This window comes from Salmo salar, chromosome 05 (genome assembly GCF_965601325.2).
Source record: "Salmo salar chromosome 05, fSalSal1, whole genome shotgun sequence".
Classification (NCBI taxonomy): domain Eukaryota; kingdom Metazoa; phylum Chordata; class Actinopteri; order Salmoniformes; family Salmonidae; genus Salmo; species Salmo salar.
This window is the reverse complement of record NC_138295.1, coordinates 66135830-66151640: the sequence shown is the minus strand read 5'-3', so window position 1 is coordinate 66151640 and position 15811 is coordinate 66135830. Positions and strand designations below refer to the sequence as shown.

The window sequence follows — 15811 nt, the reverse complement described above, 5'->3', positions numbered from 1 at the left end:
TCTGTATTATATTCAGTGAGTCTGTATTACATTCAGTGAGTCTGTATTACATTCTGTGAGTCTGTATTACGTTCTGTGAGTCTGTATTACATTCTGTGAGTCTGTATTACATTCAGTGAGTCTGTGTTACATTCAGTGAATCTGTATTACATTCTGTGAGTCTGTATTACATTCTGTGAGTCTGTGTTACATTCTGTGAGTCTGTGTTACATTCTGTGAGTCTGTATTACATTCAGTGAGTCTGTATTACATTCAGTGAGTCTGTATTACATTCAGTGAGTCTGTATTACAAAGGTTATGGAGTATTTTGTGTCAATAAAGGGAAATTGTTGACTTTAGCCTACACATAAGTTATTGTTCTCATTCAAATTAAATAACTTGGATCTAACAGCTAAATATTAAACTATACATGTTAAAAGTTCAAACTTTACACTACAGCGTTTGCTTTATTTTATTAATTGCAATGGCTGGCAGGCACGAGACGGTTCTGCTGGTTACCTTAGCAACCCTTTTATCTCCACACCAGATTATTTTCAGTTAAAAGATTTAGATTTGTGGAACGGGGAGTTAGGCGAACCAACAAACACACACGCACACATATACACACACACACGCACACACACACGCACACACACACACACACACACACACACATATACACACACACACACACACACACACACACACACACACACACACACACACACACACACACACACACACACACACACACACACACACACACACATAAAGGCTCTCCTCAAACTTATAAAATCACTAACTACTACACAAAAACTGAAAGGCCTTCTGTTATATCTTGCAGTAGCACGTGCCTCTTTGATGTGGACTTCCATGGTATTATGATGACTGTACAGAGTACAGACTAGTGTTTCCATGCACTCCATCTCCATTACAGAAGAGATAGATTCAACGTGGAGGAGGATGCCTCGTCTAATCAGTGGCATTTCTCTATGAGAGATCCCCTGAGCATGCACCTTTGATCTGACTGACTCGCAGACAGAGGGAAGGAACACAGAAAAAGGGAAAAATAAGTGAAAGATGGAGACGGGTGGGTGGTGGAGGTGTGGTGTGGTGGGCAGGATAGCGAGTGGCAGAGAAACAGCACAGAACAGAAAGGCTCTGCACTATCCATAGTCTGACGTTAATGTGCTAAACTAATCCTGGGGTGCCGTGGCCGCTCTCCTTTCACGTTGTATATCAGAGTCAAGAGGACCACGTCCCTGCCCAGGGCACAACTCACAGGATGTGGTTATGAGGAGAAAAAGATGGAATAGGAAAATGGGTTTTTGACACTATTTAAACAGTTTCCTCCTACTGCCCTTTTAAAGAATAAGCTTCCTTCAACTGATCACTGATGAATGAATGAATGAATGAATGAATGAACGAACAGGACACTGGGCACATAAGTACAGTACTTATGTACATGATACATTCATGAAGGTCAAAATTCTCCTTCAATTCAAGGTGGATTGAGTACTATTCTATCATCTGATCTTAAAAAAAGAAAGAAACAAGGCCAATTGGAGGATTGATATGAAACTATGACAGGATTGGCTAAGAGTTGTATAGATAGACAATGGATTGTATTTAGAATATTGAGAATAGGATGAGTTTGTCTGAGGGTCACTAATCCTAAAGTCAATCTCCATTGATGTGCTTTGATGTTGTGGTTCAATACAGACCCTTAGGTAAAGACACAAGGTGAAACACCCTGGGAGTTCACATCACAGTGTGAGGGTGTTCTCTGTTTGGGCAAGGGATTTATCTTCCTGGACTCTGTACTGTTAAAATAGAAAGACTCAAAACACTATCATTGTGTAGTAAAACCATAAATAGTGCACTTGAACTGAGATCTGGTGTTTGGAGGGTGTTTGAATGTAAACGCAAATTAAGTGTTCTGATACAATGAATGGATTTCAAAACAGAATGGAAGCACCCTGAAACACCAAAGTGGTTCTACAATCTGAATAATTGTGTTTTTAAGAGGGTGTTGTTGTATTTTTAGGAGTGTTGTGAAAACCCTTTTTGGTGTTTCAGTGCATGTAAAAGGCAGCATCAAAACACAAAAATAATGTTTTGTTTTACTTTTTCTCTCATTCAATCAAGTGGTTTTACATTTCTAATTGGTTTCTAGCATAAATATTGATTGATCATTTTCAGTCAATATTTTGATTAACATTTTAAAGAAGACTGTGAAATGAAAATTGTTCCTATATGGTAGACTTTGGGACTTGTTATAGGCCACAGTTGCCAGGCCCATTGTTAGATTATAAATAATGTTACAATCAAAATGATTTAAGTTATAGCAGAGGTAACACTGGTATTCCTGTGAGAAGGTACAGTTGAAGTCGGAAGTTTACATACACCTTAGCCAAATACATTTAAACTCCGTTTTTCACAATTCCTGACATTTAATGTTAGTAAACATTCCCTGTTTTAGGTCAGTTAGGATTACCACTTTATTTCAAGAATGTGAAATGTCAGAATAATTGTAGAGAGAATGATTTATTTCAGCTTTTATTTCTTTCATCACATTCCCAGTGGGTCAGAAGTTTACATACACTCAATTAGTATTTGGTAGCGTTGCCTTTAAATTGTTTAACTTCGGTCAAACGTTTTGGGTAGCTTTCCACAAGCTTCCCACAATAAATTGAGTGAATTTTGGCCCATTCTTCCTGACGGAGCTGGTGTAACTGAGTCAGGTTTGTAGGCCTCATGCTAGCACATGATTTTTCAGTTCTGCCCACACATTTTCTATGGGATTGAGGTCAGGGCTTTCTGATGGCCACTCCAATAGCTTGACTTTGTTGTCCTTAAGCCATTTTGCCACAACTTTGGAAGTATGCTTGGAGTCATTGTTCATTTGGAAGACCCATCTGCGACCAAGCTATAACTTCCTGACTGATGTCTTGAGATGTTGCTTCAATGTATCCACATCATTTTCCTACCTCATGATGCCATCTATTTTGTGAAGTGCACCAGTCCCTCCTGCAGCAAAGCACCCACACAACATGATGCTGCCACTCCCATGCTTCACGGTTGGGATGGTGTTCTTCGGCTTGCAAGCCTCCCCCTTTTCCCTCCAAACATAACGATGGTCATTATGGCCAAACAGTTCCATTTTTGTTTCATCAGACCAGAGGACATTTCTCCAAAAAGTATGATCTTTGTCCCCATGTGCAGTTGCAAACCGTAGTCTGGCTTTTTTTATGGTGGTTTTAGAGCAGTGGCTACTTCCTTACTGAGCGGCCTATCAGGTTATGTCGATATAGGACTCGTTTTACTGCGGATATAGATACTTTGTACCTGTTTCCTCCAGCATCTTGACAAGGTCCTTTGCTGTTGTTCTGGGATTGATTTGCACTTTTCGCACCAGAGTACATTCATCTCTAGGAGACATAACGCATCTCCTTCCTGAGCAGTATGACGGCTGTGTGGTCTCATGGTGTTTATACTTGCATACTATTGTTTATACAGATGAACGTGGTACCTTCAGGCGTTTGGAAATTGCTCCCAAGGAAGATCCAGACTTAGAGGTCTACAATTTTTTTTGCTGAGGTCTTGGCTGATTTCTTTTGATTTTCCCATGATGTCAAGCAAAGAGGCACTGAATTGGATGGTCGGCCTTGAAATACATCCACAGGTACACCTCCAATTGACTCAAATTATATCATTTAGCCCATCAGAAGCTTCTAAAGCCATGACATCATATTCTGGAATTTTCCAAGCTGTTTAAAGGCACAGTCAACTTAGTGTATGTTAACTTCTGACCCACTGGAATTGTGATACAGTGAATTATAAGTGAAATAATCTGTCTGTAATGAATTGTTGGAAAAATTACTTGTGTCGTGCACAAAGTAGATGTCTTAACCGACTTGCCAAAACTATAGTTTGTTAACAAGAAATGTGTAGAGTGGTTGAAAAATGAGTTTTAATGACTCCAACCTAAGTGTATGTAAACTTCCGACTTCTACTGTAGATGTGGAACACCACCTTAGTTCATTTTAACAGTGTGGGAGGTTATATGAGATCAAAGCAGGAGGACTGTGGGTTATTTCAATTGCTGCAATGAACCAGTATGTCATTTTATTGTGGTTGTTGGAAGGTTGTTTTTGGTTTGGAGGGGACACAGGATAAGTGACTCAGTGGTTGGGATAAGACTCTCTTTCACCCTTCATTTATTTTTCTCTCATTCTCTCCATCTTAGTTTCACAATTATTACATGATTCCACTTCTTTAATTTGCAATTTAAGTAATAGATCTCAAACCAATATAGTAAAATAACACAGCCATCTATTCATCAACAATTACTCTGGGATGAGCTAATGACTGACAGATTTGATCAACTCCCTCTTTGCCTTTGAATGTCAGTTCAAACACTTTCTCTGATGCCTATTTCAAACTAAAGTAATCTCTTCTGCAAGCAGAAGTCTACCTCCACCCACACCCCTCCTCCCTCCCCTCCTCCCTCCCTCCCACCTCTCAGGCTCAACCATGACAAACAACCCATGTTAATCACACCCTCTCGCCATGTTTCGGAGGGTGGTTACAGTTCACACACACTCACACACACACACACACACACGCACAGAACCAGAAGACAACCGATCACACAGCATCAGAGAGAGAACGTTCCTCCTCTGTGTGACTGGATAGAGGAGAGGATGCGGTGGGGTGGTGGGTGGAAGGTGGTGGGGGGGACTGGTCGGTTCCAACCTATCAAAAGGTGACCTTTTGGGGGACGACGTGTGATTCACGTCCACGTCGGCCGCGCTGAGAAGTGGAGGCATCGGCGCAGGCAAGAAGCAATCTCACACCGTCTTGGCTCCCAGAGTCCAATGAGGAAGGGCCTGATCAGCCTCTGCCTGTGACCATTGTTCAGAGGGTCTGATAAGTGTGATGATATTCCCAGGGCCTATTTCATGTCGACAACCCCTCAGCAGGCGCCCGGCCGGCCGTGCACTGTGTCCTTCATTGATCTTTTCCCAGAGAAGACAAAGATAGAAAAAGCGGAACACGGTGGTGTGGTGAAGACGGATGGTTCTGAAAGGCAGAAGGAGTAGATTTGTTAGTTAGTAGAGACCATAGACATCCAAGGTCATTACCATGTCAACTGTAACATTTCCCTTGGTGTTCAAGCAGGTGTGTTAACTATGACCCTGGTGTTCTTATTTGTCAGGTGGAACAGCAAGATCAGTTCTATTTTGAGAACGATTACTTCTCAGAAGCATTGTTATACAGTTTCTTACTTTTCACTAACAGTGGTCTGAATTCTGACAAACCATCATAGTACTGTATTAAGAAACTGCCTAACAATAAACTCAGATACAAAACTGAACAAAAAAGTAGTTTGGTACTAGTGCCTATACATCACGTGCCAGTACATGAGAAGTTTCTAATCAAATCCATAATTTACCCCAAACTATATTGCCCCATACTAACCCTTCCAGCCCACAACAACCACTGAATCTCCTGAGAGGGCCTTATTAAGAAACACAGAGACATTATAGTTTGTATCGTTCCTCTGATCTTGCCCAGTGCTATTATAACAGGTCAACATGGGAGTTCAGATTCACATCGTCTTGTTTTAATCAGTGTCTTGATGTTGTGTGTCTAATAAACAGTGCTGCTTTGCCTCATCAAGACTGATAATTCTGCTTCCTGTGAGAGAAATGAGCACCTCCACATACAGTACATAATAACACAACGCTTCCTTCCTCCGCCCGCCATCCCGCACGGCTCCTATCAGGACTCCTCGTTAGTTAATGCTACTAATTAGTGCTCCTTTCTCCTATGGATCCATCTGCAGTCTCACAGACACAGGGGGGAGGAGGAGGAGGGAAGATTGTGTGTACCCTGATCTCTGCAGATTGAAACATTTTGCTACTCACCACAATCACAGTATATGTTGGGGGCATTTGAGTCGGCCTGTCCAACTTCTCAATCTAAATAGTAATCCTTTTGACACGATTGGTTTATTTGAATCCCCATTAGCTTTCACAGGGGCAGCAGTATTCTTTCTGGGGTCCACAACAACAAAAATACCTGACAAGTAAGAAAACACTGATAGACAGTCACACAAGGACAGTCACACAAATGTAAAATACATCGATATACAAACAATACAACAATAACAAAAAATAATGTATGTGTTAGAGTGTCGGTGTGTTGGTTTGTCAGTCCCCTCATATATATTGGTGTTGTCACTGTTGTTGTTTTTTAAGGCATGTACAAATGTAATCATATCAAACCTCTCATTCACTGTATGAGTACACAACCACACCAGCCACATTGTCTCACGTCAGATAGCGTCCCTCCTCCACGACGCTCATCCCTCAACCGGTGCAGGTGGAATCAACATGTTATCTGATGTAAGACAATGCACCGGACATGCAAGTAGCTATAGAAACTAACATAAACCCTAACCTGAACACACATCCTACCCAGAGGCACTTTTCAAGTTTCTCCTAAAGATAGAATCAGATGGACATTAATAATATAACTCCTCTCTAAATCTCTCCACTTCTAAATTGTCCCTCATCTCAACCAATAAGTAAAGGTCAGCTGGTTACCATGGTGATGGGTCAGGGGACTTGCCTTGCCTTTGTTGGAATGAAAAGGAACAGCGGAAGTAAGAAGAATCAAGGGACTCAGTCACAAGGCTCAGATCCACAAAAGGAGTGAGAGCATGGAGGATGTGAAGACAAATTTATCCAATAGCCAATATCTAATGAAACAGGTTGTCTGTGTGAGCCTATAGTACAGAGAAATACTGCCTGTCTGCTCCTGCACAGTGAGAGTGGATGGAGGAGAGACCAGAAGCCATGAACAGGTCTCTTTTTAGCAAGGTCCCCGGTAAAAAGAGATACATTTTGAGAAAATTAATCTTTTTATACATTCTACTTTGGCACAAGAGAGACTTTTATCTCTGTCCCATTAGCATTTTTGGCACTGAAGCAATTTACATTTTTATAGCATAATTAATGAACAAGAAAGTAATTTACATTTTCGCTCCATTCGCCGGGCACATTGTCTGTCTGGAGCATATTTGATATTTGGAGGGGGATGTATTTGGGAATGTGTGGGCGAGTTTGTGTGTCATTGTCTCTGTATTTGTGTATGTCGATCAGTGTCAAGCAATGGGTGTGTGTGTGTGTGTGTGTGTGTGTGTGTGTGTGTGTGTGTGTGTGTGTGTGTGTGTGTGTGTGTGTGTGTGTGTGTGTGTGTGTGTGTGTGTGTGTGTGTGTGTGTGTGTGTGTGTGTGTGTGTGTGTGTGTGTTGTGTGTGTGTGTGTGTGTGTGTGCGCGCATTGGGGAGGAGTGTGTGTGGAAGTTTTCAAGGAAAAGATGGAACAGAATAGGTCTTAATAAACAACAGGGGAGGAATAGAGGAGGAGAGGTGTTTTCAGGTGCAAATTGAGGCCAGAGGCGACCTGTCTTTTACTTCAGCTGGTGCTCACATCAAAAGGCTGGAGGCAGTCCTTCACAGCAAATTAAACCATTCAAGCAGCTCAAAGGGAAATATAATTCATACAAGTGTCATACATATTCCCGACAAACATAAAAAGAGAAACTGTGTCATTAATGTTTTGCTTTTTTCCCTCTCCAGGTTGATGACCCTTGTGACGGTTAACCCTGTAAAGCCTGGCTCTTATCTTTTGAAAAGGGCTCTCACGTTGATTGTGGTTTTCTGGCTTAAACATTAAAGGAAAGTTAGAATAAGGAATATCCCATATAACATTAATGTATATCAGTGAAAGAGAGCGACCTGGCTCTATGTATTTTACTTGTTTGTGACTCACTGACATCGTCCCCGGTTAGAGGGGAAAAAGCAGCCCAAGAGTTAACACACAGGAACTTTATTTAAACGCACCGAGGAAGATGAATATGGGGATGCACATGGGAATGTACATTGGGATATAAAGTGGGAATGTACATTGGGATATAGAGTGGGAATGTACATTGGGATATAGAGTGAGAAAGATAGTGGAATGGTACACTCTTAGAAAAAAGAGTTCCAAAAGGGTTCTTCGGCTGTCCCCACAGGAGAACCCTTTTGGTTCCAGGTAGAATCCTTATTGGTTCCAAGTAGAACCGTTTTGGGTTCCATGTAGAACCCTCTGTAGAAAGGGTTCTACATGGAACCCAAAAGGGTTCTACCTGAAACCAAAAAGGGTTCTTCAAAGGGTTCTCCTATGGGGACAAACAAAGAACCCTTTAAGGTTCTAGATAGCACATGTTTTTGTTCTTATAGCATAGTGGTTCTGTAATGGACAGAAACAGAGGTAATTAATACACACATACCGAATGAATACACCAGGGCACAAATGCATAGATACAGAATCTTACAGAATATAGCAGTAGTAAATGTGAAAGGACTGTATAGATTGCATATGCCATCTGCAGAGTATCACACAGCACAGTAAACTCAACATACAATAGACAATAATAGTAACTAACTATGAAGAACAATATACAAATGTCACACAACTCACTTTGGGCACCCACACCATCCCACAAGTCCAGAGATATGAGTGAGTCCAGTTGTTGATGGGCAGAGACAGATGTTGCTCTCTGCCACTGCTTGAGGGAGACAGTATAGTGTGACCTGCAGAGTCAAGACGATGGGCAGATGTCCAGACCTCTAGTAACCTCCCTAGCGATCTACCAGGGCACAGGTCACACAGGTCACACAGGTCAGAGGGAGTTTGAGAGGCAGGTTTCTGTTACCCCCTAGAGTCTAGATTCTCAGGCTACGGTCATGGGGGATGGGGAGTGGAGTGTGGAGCTTAGAGTTGTGAGGTGCTGATAACAGTCACCGGCAGGGAATTCGTAACAATCCTCTTTAGTTTATTTGACCCTGAAATTAATGTGATTTATGCATACCTGTGGTCTAAATGATTAAGTGTTTTGTGGGGTAAATTATATCTGTTTTGAAACTGTCAACTGCAACAAGACAAGCAGTCAGGATGTGTTTTTTTCTCTTCAGCCAGGCTTCAAGCCAGACATGTGATATAGACGTCCAGGGGACATTTTCCATTGAACTCTGTGACACCGCTATGTGTGTGAGCGTAATCTAATCAGGTCTGTACAAAACCTGAAGGCATAGAATAGAACAACAGCCTACATGGTGGCAGAGGGGAGGTTTCGGACATTGTCACATGCCAAAATAGCACAGGTGTGCTAGTAAAATATGTAAACCTTGATTAAAGCGCAACAGAAAAATAAAATCCCTGCCAACACTGCAGCCAGCTGTGTCCCAGTAACGTGGCTGTAATTCTAAATCAGGTTTTCCCACTCACAAAATGGAGATGTTCCTAACACATTGAGGTTCATTGTATTTTCCAACATCAAATACAGTTAAAAAGCAATCCTATGTGTCACAAAACAGCTGAGTCACTCTCACAAGGTGTCCTACCTGCGCTTATAGAGAGAGACAGATGTTTACTGATGTGCCTGGCTACCTTTGAGTGCACCACAGCTACATTTCCCAGTAGAATTTGCCAGTAATGTTCCTCCATAACGGCTGTCTGTCACAAACTGTATATAGCCTTGTTATTGTTATGTCATTTTCTTGTGTTACTTTTAGATAAAAAAATAATAAAACTTTCGTTTATTTAGTAAATATTTATTGAACGGCAGGTGGTTAAGGGCTTGTAAGTAAGCATTTCAGCTTACTTACAAGCGAATACAGCATTTTGTTGTATTCGGCGCATGTGGCAAATACAATTTGATTTGATGTGATCCCAACACATGGCATTACTGAGTCTGCTGGTGGTAACACATCTAAACATGCACTCTAAGAAGTCTGACTGGGGCTGAAATAGAAATAATTAACACTAAATACATTATCATAAAGAGAGAGCATCTAACTTGATTACTTCCCCTTAAGGCAATTCATCTGCGTTGATTTGATATGGCTTGCGCCTGGCATCCTAAGCTTTGATTTGATATGCCTTGCTCCTGGCATCCTAAGCTTTGATTTGATATGCCTTGCTCCTGGCATCCTAAGCTTTGATTTGATATGCCTTGCTCCTGGCATCCTAAGCTTTGATTTGATATGCCTTGCTCCTGGCATCCTAAGCTTTGATTTGATATGCCTTGCTCCTGGCATCCTACGCTTTGATTTGATATGCCTTGCGCCTGGCATCCTAAGCTTTGATTTGATATGCCTTGCTCCTGGCATCCTAAGCTTTGATTTGATATGCTTTGCTCCTGGCATCCTAAGCTTTGATTTGATATGCCTTGCTCCTGGCATCCTACGCTTTGATTTGATATGCCTTGCGCCTGGCATCCTAAGCTTTGATTTGATATGCTTTGCTCCTGGCATCCTAAGCTTTGATTTGATATGCCTTGCTCCTGGCATCCTAAGCTTTGATTTGATATGCCTTGCTCCTGGCATCCTAAGCTTTGATTTGATATGCCTTGCTCCTGGCATCCTAAGCTTTGATTTGATATGCCTTGCTCCTGGCATCCTAAGCTTTGATTTGATATGCCTTGCTCCTGGCATCCTAAGCTTTGATTTGATATGCCTTGCTCCTGGCATCCTAAGGGGGATTTCATTGCCATCTTATGCTTGTGTAATTACCATCAACTGGTGTGCACGCAGACTCACCCTGAAGAGGCATTTGAGGATAATCAATAGATTGACTAGTTCCGTTGAATGAGCACCAATTATGGGACTCTACCTTCTCATAGAATGGAAGAGGTGGCGACAGGCCAGGAATCACTGATGGCGTGGTCGGGATTTAAAACAAACAATGGAGAAGTCAATTTTTGTTTATTTGCAGATTTATTCCCTATTATTTACTATAATATAGGTTTATTGTTTTAAATATGGCTGAACAGTCTAGCATGGGAGCCTTCCCCTTCAGGACTTCTTCTTAGTAAGGCTTCTTGGAGTAGGGCGAAGACAAGTTGGCCCTTGACGCTGATCCTGGGTCAGTTTAGCATTTTCCTCACTTATGGGGTTGGGCGAGGGGAAGCTGATCCTAGGTCTGTACCAATGGGGAACGTCACCCTGGAGCGGAATTCTCCCAGTCCATTGTCTGTGGAATTCATGAGTTGCTGTCCGCTTCAATGGTGCTGAATCTCGAATCCGCTTTAGCGCCATTGAACATTTTACTCTTTTGACAAAGTAAAAATTTGAGTCATAAGGAGACATATTTTCCTGCATCACAATTCATATTACAGGCCTAGGGCATAGGGACTCAGTTGCCCAAATAGAAAGCAATAAGGGTGATATGTTTTGGAACAATCATACATTACACAATAACTTATCCATCCCAGGGTTGCAGATATCCTACAGGGAGGGAGGAAGAGGAGGGGGAATGCCTTGTATCTTCCTCCCACCATGTCCCTGAAGCCGCGCACGTATTAAGTGAAGAGAGGCGCGAAGGTTGCAATGCATGTTCCCAGATAGGGCAACTCCTCCTTTCCTTCCTCACACACCTGAGAGAGTACCAGAGTCCTCGCAGCACACCACAGCCTATCTCTTGCATGCAAAGTAACGCCCAGTAGCAGTTTGGCAAGAAGCCAGTTACTTTGGGAACCAAATCTAGGGCGGGGGGCGCGCACGGCGCGTGTGACGGGCAGCTGACGTTTCCAACTGTCCTCTCCCGCAACGGAAGATGCACACTATGGATGTTTGTGTAAGCGCTGGAGACGGCCGTTTTCTGCATTTTATTAACGACGGACACGCCTCGTCAGTTGCCTTGCATCCCTACGGAACATCATGCGAGTAGGAGCGACGCACCCAATGCCATGCTGAGCAACTCCCCGACTTTTCTGCTGGCCCTGACCACCGTAGCCGGACTACTCCAGCGGTGCCACGGCTGGAGCGACGAGGACCTCCTGTTACCCCCCATCAACTCCACCAACAGATTCTTGGCCAACTTGGAGGTGGACGTGCACTACTCGAAGAGATCCGTGGAGGAGAGCGAAGCCTCCTCGTCAGACACTTCGTTACAGCCGTTGCCACATTGCAACGTCAGCGTGCAGAGACTTTTCCCCACCTCGCTGGTGGCTCGTTGGGGTAGCAACTTCGGTTTCCAGTGCGATGTGTTTATATATACCGCCAATAACAATGGAAGGGCTTTTTTCTCTGCTGCTATCAACAGAGCCATCTCACCTGTTCTCATCGAACACCTCGGAGTCACCGGCGGCCAGCAGGAGTTTAGACTGTGTGTTGGATGTGGCATGTCACGATACCGGCGATTCGGCAAGTCAAAGGCTCAGCAGACGGGGGATCCCATCAATTTCTGCTGTGTTGACTTCAGCCTTGACGAACTAAATGGGGACAAAAGTTGGAGATTGAACCGTAAACCCATCGAGTCAACTCTTGTGGCTTGTTTCATGACTCTAGTGATAATAGTGTGGAGTGTTGCTGCCCTCATATGGCCGGTGCCTATTATTGCAGGATTTCTGCCCAACGGAATGGAACAGAGACGGCCGAGATAAAGAATGATCAAATTCTGGAGATAAGCCCCCAAGCCAATAGGCTAAAAATACTGTAGAATACATATTTCAACGTTTTTTTTTTCTTCACATTCTACCCGTATAAAAGAATGTCCGTTTCCAATTTTACCGTTTAGAATGAAAGAGTGCATTTTTGGTTTTGGTCTATTTCCTATTGATAGGCCTTCACTATAAGAAGACCAATAGTTTTAAAGATAGGTTGTGGTATTGTAAATGTAGCCTATGTATTACATTGTCTATAGGATAGGTGCATATGTAGAGTGTGTTAACAACATTTCACTGTAAACAGTGTTTGTATGGTTTTAAATCTTTGTAGGATTATTGCCTATTGGCCTGGCAGTGGTGTAGTGGTGCCTGAAGAAGTGGGTATACTCTAATTTTGGCAAAAATGTCCCAAACGGCCCGCCCAGCGAAGGAAAGGTGCCCTGTGGGAAATATTCTATGAGAAACAATGATAATTGTTCATATTGGTCTTTCACAGTCAGGCCAACTAAAGCTGTATTGTTCATATTGGTCTTTCACAGTCAGGCCAACCCAAGCTGTACTGTTCATATTGGTCTTTCACAGTCAGGCCAACCCAAGCTGTACTGTTCATATTGGTCTTTCACAGTCAGGCCAACCCAAGCTGTACTGTTCATATTGGTCTTTCACAGTCAGGCCAACCCAAGCTGTACTGTGCAAGTAGGCTAATTGTAGGCATAATATTGAAACAGATAAATTAGGCTGTCAACTGAGTCAGAAATTCAAAGGTTTCAGATCTATTTATTTATATTCAGATTTTCACTCTCAAAGTCACACTTTGTTTTATAGAAAAACAACAAAATTGGATGTTCTAAGTCCATAACAATGCTTTCAAAGACCATAACAATGTCCATAACAATACCACATCAGGAGACTACTTTTGAGCTCTGGGAAATATCTAAGATAAAACTATTTTTGTGTAGTTACCCTTTAATAATTCCAGTGTGACAGCACCTAGCAATGTTGTTTGCTAGTGGTGTTTCTGTAGCACATGAGATGGAGTTTACAAAACAAATGGCCACTGGATTAATGCAAATAATCCTGATATCATTCTGCCATGTAGGCATAGGCTACTTTGTAGCTAGTTAACATTTCCCAGTTTTTGGGAAAGCCTTTCTGTCTACCAGAAGACGGCTAGGCCTATCATTAGCATCACTATATTTTTCCTGTTCCTTAATTGTTTGAAACCTAGATGTTTTACTCCGTATTATGAGGCATGCCTTACCATTTCTTCAAAGTAGCCTATAGCCAAAATCCCACCATAGAAAGGTGGAGGCAATTATTTGATAAAGACTTCCTCATATGCATTTTCCTGTTCTACTGGTTTTCTTTCAACTTTATTTCATTGTCTAGCAGCCAAATGCATTATCCTATTCATATTAGCAACCGATGAAGGTTGTTGCATCTTTATATCTCCATAGTATCTACATTTCTTATAGATATTTCAATCTCCATCCATGAAACCTCTCACATGTGCGGTGCACATTTTAGAATGGTGTTTTCCTGCTAATTGCATTTTGGAACATTCTCGTGTAGGCCTAACGCCATGTGCCCATTGCTGCATCTAAAATGTGAAGAAATAATAGTTTATCAACATTTAACCTAAGCATTAAGAAATACACGCAATGCCCACTGAAAAAGAAGTGGGTATACGGTGTAAAACTGCGCATTCCCTCCGCTACACACACCACTGAGGCCTGCTATTTGTTGTGTTTATGTAGAGAGAAATTATAGTTTTTCTCATGAACTTGAATGAAAAAGTGTGCTGTAATACGTGGTGGGTAGATCTTGTCAAAAATAAATGCATAAATGTCATAGGCCTACCTGAATTTATTTTGGATGTTGTATCAAATATTTTGACGTATAGGCAACCCCTCTCTGATATTGTTTAATATTATTTATAATGTTAGATTTATCTATATAACACAATTAAAACTAAGCTGATAACATATTTGTATTTATTTGTATGAGATAACATGAATGAATGAATAAATAAAATGTATTTGTTTTACATAATACGGAGGTGAGGAGACCTATTTATTTTGAACTAACGGCTTCGTGACCGATTAGGCGAATAGACTAGGTCGGTGAAATGTGCTATGGCCTGTAACTGAAAGAGAAACGACAACGCTCCATTCTCTGTTTGAGAACGCTTCAGGGAATAGCAGCTGGGAATTTGCATTCATCTTTCAAATGTGAGTAGGCGATGAGAATTTTTAGGTAAGCAAGTTGATGTGCTTATGTGTTTCTGAGTAACACACAAACCACTGTGTACAAACTGGTTGAATTTGTCAACATATGGTGACATGGAATCTACAGCTATTGTTTCAATTCAACCCAGGGTTCAACAAAAATAGACCATACATATAGGCCTAGGGTTTCATGCTTTGGTTGAGTTCAAATTTAATCTTCAAATGAATAATTGAAATGTGTTGGACACGTCTCCATCTCAACCAAAAAGCATGGTTAAAGAGTAGGACTAAATCAAATCAACTTTATTTAAAGTGCATTTAAACGTTGATTAGATTAGATTTAGTCTTATTATTTACCTTAGATTTTTGTTTGAGATGGAGACATGAATCCAACATATAAATGATAAATGTTTATACAAACTGGACATTGAATTGTGTTTGGTTGTCAACGCAACCAAATATCAACATTTGAAGGACATGTATCTTCTGTTTGGATAGTTCCATCTGTGCCACTGAATAAGTCTGCCTTTGATTCCAGTTTGTCTGCAAATGTATAATTTATATGTTGGATTCAAATCGTAATCTCAACCGAGAATCAAAGTTAAAGAATAGGACTAAATCAATCAAACGTTAAATGCACTTTATTTAAAGTTTTATTGGATTTAATCCTATTTAACTTTGATTATTGGTTGGGATGGAGACGTGAATCCAACATATAAAATATTAATTTGTAGACAAACTGGAATTAACGCCAGACTAAGTCAGCGGCACAAATTTTAAATCTCCTTCAAATAGTGATATTTGGTTGCGTTGACAACAAAACACAATTCAATATCACTTTTGCGATACAGTAAATAGCCTATTAACTTGTCGATAAAGTTAACAAATTGTATATTGGATTCACGTCTCCAACTAAACCAAAAATAAACGTTAAAGAATAGGATTAAGCCAGTGGCTCAGAGGAAACTATCAAAGCATTCGATATCCTTTAAATGTTGATTTTTGGTTGTGTTGTCAACCAAACACAATTCAATATTACTTTTGTAATAGAGTAAATAGCCTAAAATTAAGTATATCTTACAAACTAATGTAACAGAATTT

The 15811-nt window shown here is 41.2% G+C and overlaps 1 protein-coding gene across 1 annotated transcript; it reads left to right on the top strand.

Moving 5' to 3' along the window:
* The first annotated feature begins 11515 nt into the window (after positions 1-11515).
* LOC106605521 (transmembrane protein 158) lies at positions 11516-14536 on the top strand. The gene has a single exon (XM_014201262.3). The coding sequence runs from the start codon at positions 11784-11786 to the stop codon at positions 12477-12479; it is 696 nt and encodes a 231-aa protein (XP_014056737.1). The 5' UTR covers positions 11516-11783; the 3' UTR covers positions 12480-14536.
* Positions 14537-15811: the final 1275 nt, after the last annotated feature.